The sequence below is a fragment of the Symsagittifera roscoffensis genome, chromosome 5 (assembly GCF_963678635.1).
Source record: "Symsagittifera roscoffensis chromosome 5, txSymRosc1.1, whole genome shotgun sequence".
Taxonomy (NCBI): domain Eukaryota; kingdom Metazoa; phylum Xenacoelomorpha; order Acoela; family Convolutidae; genus Symsagittifera; species Symsagittifera roscoffensis.
The window spans coordinates 34372489-34379615 of NC_087066.1; the positions used below are offsets into that span (position 1 = coordinate 34372489).

Below are 7127 nucleotides of genomic sequence, written 5' to 3' on the forward strand. Positions count from 1 at the left end.
CAACTCCCAAACTTGTTCAACTTCCCTAACCGCCCCCCAACCCCACCTCCCTAACCCCCCTCCCCCTCCCACCCTTCCCACCTCCTCGAATAATAATTCCTCCTCCCAAAATCGCGCAAATCGTAATCGTGTAAATAGTGTAAATAACTCAAGTTCAAACAACCATTTTAATCATACTGCTGTTAATAATGTAAATAGTTCACCACACCCTGCCAAAGGCCTTTTAAAAATCCTTCAATTTAATTGCAACGGTATCTCCGGAAAAGCACCCGAAATTGCTGCTTTCTTATCTCAAAATCAAATTCATATTGCTGTCTTCCAAGAAACTAAATTAAGAAAGAAATCTCGAAACCCCTCACTTGGCTCACACTACACTTTAATTAGAAAAGATCGAGAAAAAGAAGGGGGCGGTCTTCTCATAGCCATACATGAGTCGATACAATACGAAGAAATAAATATTAACAACGATGGAACACTAGAGGCTATGGGCATATCAGTGGTAGCCAGTTCATCCAAGCTTCGTATTTATAATTTCTACATCCCCCCTCGCTCGAGCTGTCCCCCTGGTTACTCTGCGTCCCTTGCCGAACTACTTGAACCTGGGGACGCCTTAGTACTCGGAGATGCCAACGCACATTCACAACTATGGAACTCCAACATCGAGGAAGATCAACGCGGCTCTGTACTTAGCAATGAAATAACCGAATCCACCTTTGCTCCATTAAATGATGACACACAAACCAGAGTCCCTTTTAACTCAGAAAACCAACTCTCGTCACCAGATATTTCCCTCGCATCCCAATCGCTCTTACTCTCCACATCATGGACCCCAATTAAATCTCTAGGATCAGATCACCTACCCATTCTTCTAGAACTACCCTTGGATGATTTTATAAATTTTTCGCCTAAAAGGACTTTTGTAAATTTTTTAAAAGCAGATTGGATCAAATTCACAGAGGAAATTGAGGAGGGTTTCTTTTCAGCGGTTCCACCTTCCGGAGTTGCCGCTGGAGAGAAATTCTTGAGGGACCTGGTGCTCAGGGCAGCACGCCACCACATCCCCGCTGGCCGTATTCGCCACTTCACTCCCTCTCTTTCCCCCGAGTCCACTGCCCTAGCCGCCGAAAGAGATTTAAGCCGAAAACAAAATCTCCCCCCAGAAGTCATATCCCAACTGAACTGTAGACTCATGAAACAGACAGCAAAGGACAAAGAAAATAAATGGCGAGAATTCCTCCGGACTTGCGACTACCGCACTGGTGCCAGAAAGTTCTGGAAAGTGGTACGCTCCTTAAATGGATCTAAGCCCGTGGCAGGAAGACACCCCATTACTTTTGGTTCTAAACCCATACACTCACCTCGTGATATTACCAGCTCTTTTAACAAACAATTCACCAATGCCAGACCCCACGCCTCTGACAAACTCCTTCGTATAACGAGAAGAAAAATTGCCAAACTACCACTGTCAGACAGCCCAATTTTTACCCCTGAAAATACTAAACAAGCCATTGCAGACAGCAAACCATCGCGAGCGCTAGGTCCCGACGGCCTCTGTAATATCCATCTTAAACATCTCGGCCCACTTGCTACTCAATACTTAACATACCTTTTTAATATCTCTTTGTCCGAAAACATTATCCCCCAAATTTGGAAAAATTCAAAAATTGCACCGCTTCCAAAGCCCAATAAGGATCTTAAACAATCAACATCTTACAGACCTATATCCTTACTCTGCCCAGCAGTTAAAATTCTGGAGAGGCTCGTTCACCCCATCTTTACCAAACATCTCCCCAACGCCAAACACCAACACGGCTTCCGCCCTTTTCACTCCACCACCACAGCTCTCTCCACTCTCGAATTTTACATTTCAGACGGTTTTAACCAAAATCGCCCCCCTAAACGTACGGTACTGGCCACACTTGACTTATCTAAGGCTTTCGACATGGTGTGTCATCGCTCACTTGTGGAACTCGTTCATGACACTCCCCTCCCAAGAAGTCTAGTCCGCTGGCTAAGTAATTACCTTAATGGTCGACAGGCTGCCACCTCATTCCGTGAACACACATCCCCCCATCGAATAATCCACTGTGGCGTACCCCAAGGTTCTGTTTTATCACCCACACTCTTCAATTTTTATGTCCATGATGCACCGCCACCTCCCGATAATGTAAACCTTGTTTCGTATGCAGACGATTTCCACCCCTTCGCAAGCAGTTCCAATATTGATATCGCCTCAAACTCCCTCAATAGCTACCTAAAAAGGCTCTACGATTTTTTCACCTCACGCAAACTAAGTTTCGCGTCCTCTAAAGGATCAGTTACACTTTTCTCCTCTTATAACAAAGAATTTAATAAAACACCTAGTGTTCTTTTAAATAACGAGGCGCTACCCCTAAACAAAAATCCAACAATCTTAGGGGTGACATTTGATCCAACACTTTGTTTTGCCACTCACTGCAAACAATCCGCTGAAAAGGCCAGACGCAGGATCGGAATCCTGAAGGCATTAGCAGGATCAACCTGGGGTCACTCCAAAGAAACCCTCCTCCTAACTTTTAAAGCTTTAATTCGCCCCATACTTGACTATGCAGCCCCCGCATGGTCCCACGCATCAAGTAACACCTCCATAAATTGCCTGCAGGTTGCCCAAAACCAATCCCTTCGCGTTGTTACTGGATCAAATCTAATGAGTTCAACTGCCCACCTGCACAGTGAATCTGAAATCCTAACGGTCAAAGACCACCATACCCTTCTGTCATCTCAATTTTTTATCTCCACCTATCGTTCCCACCATCCCATTAATTTTATACATTCACATCCCCCTCCTCCCCGTCTACTTCGCCCCTCAATTATAAGCTGCTTCAAAGAAGACACCCAGAAAATTTTAACCGACTTTTCAGTCTACGCAAACCACCCTCTAGTTCTGGACGACCGAGACGAAGTCTCCACTTTTATTTTTAACTACTACAAACCAATTTTAAAAGACAACCATACCTCCCTTGTAACCAAGTTCCTAGCCGAAACCCCTCCGTCTAAAGTTATTTGTATCCCTCCCCCAAAGATTGACCCCTCTGAAAAATCTCTCCCACGTCCCACGCGCTGTAAGCTCTCCCAACTCCGGTCTGGCTACAGCCGGCTCCTTAACACTTACCTATCCCGCCTCGACAGCTCCATCTCCCACCTTTGCCCAACCTGTTCCCTTGCCCCCCACACAACATGTCACCTTTTCAACTGCTCCCAAAACCCCTCCCCACTCACCCCAGCAGACCTGTGGCTTCGGCCGGTAGAGGTTGCTAAGTTCCTTGACCTGGAGACAGAAGAGCCCAACCCGACCCGCGTGGGCTAACAACAACAACAACAAGCAGAAAATGCGCGCCAAACACAAGTTTTGGAGGTTATCTTCCACTAAGAGCTCTAAAACTTCACTAAAATATCAATTTAAAGATTAGATTGAGGCGCAGAAAAAAATCGGCAAAACAGCTTCATTTTGTGTCTTAGACTTAACAAAAAATCAAGCCGCATTGGCTTAACAAAAATACCATAACAATAAGAAAACTTTATTTTGCCAGCTCTGAAGATCTAGTTTAATTATTTAAAAAGTTCAGTGTATAAAGGCGCCAAAGGTGCCTTAATTTTTTCGAAGGTTCATCAAGAGAAAAGATGTCTGTGAATAATAACAAGAAAGAAAGAAAACGTGGTCGATTTTCTGAGAATTGTGGGTGTCCACTCTAGCATTCAGACTCAGTCAGTAATCTCAGTTAATTTGTTTTGTTGCTCTCGTAACCCGTTATATAATTTCCTTAAGTAAAACTTTCCACAAAGCTAACAATAATTGTCTTGAGACAAAATTGTCTTTAGCGATTTAGTGTTCAATTGCATGATAGATGCGAGGAGGAGACCCCGAGTGGTAATTTTCTTTCTGCTTTTCTATTCCCGCAGACTATGAGGATCAAAAGCTGTGCAATATGTCGTTGGTATATGAATGTCCCGAAACATTCGGAGTTTGTATGACTTTGTTCTATCGAATCAACACTACCCATGCTGTTGTTAATGTGCAAACTTTAACTTTAATTTTTGCAAAACAAACGCGAAGATGAATATTTTTCTGAGACATCAGTCCGAGACTTGAACCTTCTCATATGTCGTCGGTTTCGAAAAAAAGGTCAATTAAAGTTTCCCCGAAACTGTTCAACAGTTCTTTTTTGAAAAGCTGCTATTTACTTTTGCAGTTTAACGCAGAAATCAAGAGCTTGGATTGACAACATTTTATACTGGTCAAAATAAAAAATGACGCACGATCTTCAGATCATTTGTCAATCAGGCCTTTATAAAATTTTGAACTCAGTTTGGCTGCTTTATGCAGTGACAGTTGCAAAAAAAAGAGAATCCCCCTATTGGACTATGAGACCAATTCGAGACAACCTGGGTGGCAGGGTAGTTCTTCATAAATCTTCAAAATCAATTTGGAATCAATTTGCCAAAAATGCGTAACAAAAACATAAATTTCTACGAGGGCTCGCAAAGGGTCTTCCAGGTCAAGTTGATTTGTGACAAACCCACGATTCGCAACTTATCCAACGCCTGGCAAAAAAATTGACAGGGGTCGGAATTAGGCCTGCTCGAATGACCACCGGAAAAGTGATGCCAATGTAGCCAAGTATGAAAAATGTGGAATGCGGTTGGTTGAGCTGCTGAAGATTTACAAAAACGAGAGTTTTATTAAACAACTTGAGATTGTTTTGATGCATGTTTTTTTTATTAAGAGTCGATGAGTGTAGTTCAAACTTTTATATAGGTTGCAATAGTTTTTTTTTTGTTTATTTTTTCAGGAAAAGTCTTGAATTTTTTCAGTTTCAAATTTACATTTTCGCTGTTGACTTTTGATTGCTTTTTAACTCATTTCATTTCTCCCAATAAACGGAAGGCAAACTCCACTATCGAACAGCGAAAGTGTAAAAATCACGAAAAACGTGATCGACTTCCAGTTTCAAAAAAGGAATTTAATTATCAGATTTCCCATGGAAATAAAAATTTTGCCTATTGATCCATTTTTAAATTGGGTTTTTTAATCAAAAAAGAGTCAAACATAAATTGTTCTAGAAATTCAAAGAGCTTTAAGGCCATCTAAATTTTTAGCGGAAATTTTAAAGTCGATTTAAAAAAAAAGATACGTATTTTTTGCTTGCTTTTTTGCTTGCCCTTCATTAACTCTTTTCCAACTGTTTCTTAGCTATAATCTTTAAAATTAATATTTTATCTAATTTTCATTGATAAGATCAAAAAATTTTCGGTTGCAAAATACAAGCTGGTTCAAGTTGTCGCTTTTTATTAATGCATCGAGTTGTCGCTGGTGGCTAAATGTTGCCATGCCGTTACGTAGGAACCATGTATTTTATAAAATGAATGTTTGTTATCTTTTGTAGGTTCACTTTTGATCCGGCTGCCCTCTATCCAGACACGGATCAGACAAGCAACATGCTGAAAGTGGAGCAGGGCCAGACTATCACGGTGCTGGAAAACCTAGCAGACGCCTGGTGCCTAGCACAAGACAGTGCCAAAAACACTGGACATGTTCCCTCTGCATACATAGAACCCATTTGACAGAATTAAGTGAAGCCATGTCCTCGTTAAGCAGATGGCTTCAATTCATTCAAACACGAAGTTCCTAATAACTTTGGCGCTAATAATAACTTGTTTTTATATTCCTAATAGAAAGTAAAATGATTTAAGGAAAAGTTATCATGCGTTATTGTCTAAGCTTTATTGTACAATTTATTTTAGTTTCTCTTCATTTTGAATTTTGCGCTGAAAGTCTTGTTTGCAAAAGTTTCTACTGCAGCTTGAACACTTCAACACACTACCGTGAATGTTACATTTTAACGGTGTCAGCAAATAATGCTTTTTGTTAACTTAAGGTCAAGTTTTTTGAAAACAAATCAACGAACCCAAAACAATTAATCTTGTTTTTGATGCCCTCGAACACAATTAAAAAACTAAAGCAGTTCTCGTTTTTATATTTTTCTTTATAAATTTTCCAGTATAATTAGTTGCACATTTAAATCATCAAATGATCTTCGACTGTCTGTAGTTTTTGTTTTTAATGGTTTTCTCTGAACTCGGAAAATAATTTCTTTAAAACATTTTTTTCGTGCTTTAGAAAATTGGTTTTCGTGCTTTAGGGACGAAAAATTGGACGATTTAGATCCAACAACAGGCTGTGTCGATAAATGAAATCTTCTGTGTTTTGGAGTTTTGGATTTTCGTGCTTTGGTTTTTGTTTTTAATGGTTTTCACTGAACTCGGCAAATAATTCTCCTGTTGTTGGATCTCAATTTGAATTTTTAGTTTATCGACACAGCCTGTTGTTGGATCTCAAATTGCATAGGATTTTTTGAAACACATTCGAAGAAGATTTCATTTAAGGCTAGAAAATGCATCAAGGTCATCATTTCAAATTTTGTTATGAGTCATCATATGTTTTTGTTTGGCAGTGCCCTAAAGCACGAAAAAAATGCTTTCAAGTTAATCATGAGAATTATTTGCCGAGTTCAGTGAAAACAATTAAAAACAAAAACCAAAGCACGAAAAACTAAAAGCAAAGCACCTTGTGCATTTTCTAGCCATAAATGAAATCTTCTTCAAATGTGTTTCAAAAAATCCTATGCAATTGTCTTGCAATTTCTTCGAATGTGTTTTAAAAAATCCTATGCAATTTCCTTAATCGTATACAAATCCTATGCTTTGAGAAAGATTCAAAATTGAGATCCAGCAACATTGAGGACTCAATTTTGAATCTTTCTCATTTTGATTCTACCTTTCAGAAATAATAAAAAAAGAGTAAATAAGGTAACTTGAAACGCATCAATTTTAAAAGTATGTTTTAAACAACAAAAATAGCAGAAAAGACTCAATTAAGTGGACGAAAACATTGTTCGAATAATAATTTTTTGTAAGTTTCATTTTTTTAGCTAAAAAAGTACACAATTAAAAATATATATTCATGAACAAACGGACTCCTTCAGCAAAATCTTAGTACGCCCTCAAAAAGTATCCATTAATTTGATTAAAAAATTTATTTTAATTTGGTTATGTAATGCAGTTTTGCGTTATTTTGATTCTAACTTTCA

General features: G+C 39.3%; 1 protein-coding gene across 1 annotated transcript in view; it reads left to right on the forward strand.

Moving 5' to 3' along the window:
* Positions 1-5791, forward strand: part of LOC134846305 (uncharacterized) — a 54836-nt gene extending 49045 nt beyond the window's left edge. The window contains exon 11 of the mRNA XM_063863607.1: positions 5424-5791. Coding sequence (XP_063719677.1) covers positions 5424-5601 — 178 coding nt within the window. The 3' untranslated portion in view covers positions 5602-5791. The remainder of the gene's footprint in view (positions 1-5423) is intronic.
* The last annotated feature ends 1336 nt before the right edge of the window (positions 5792-7127 follow it).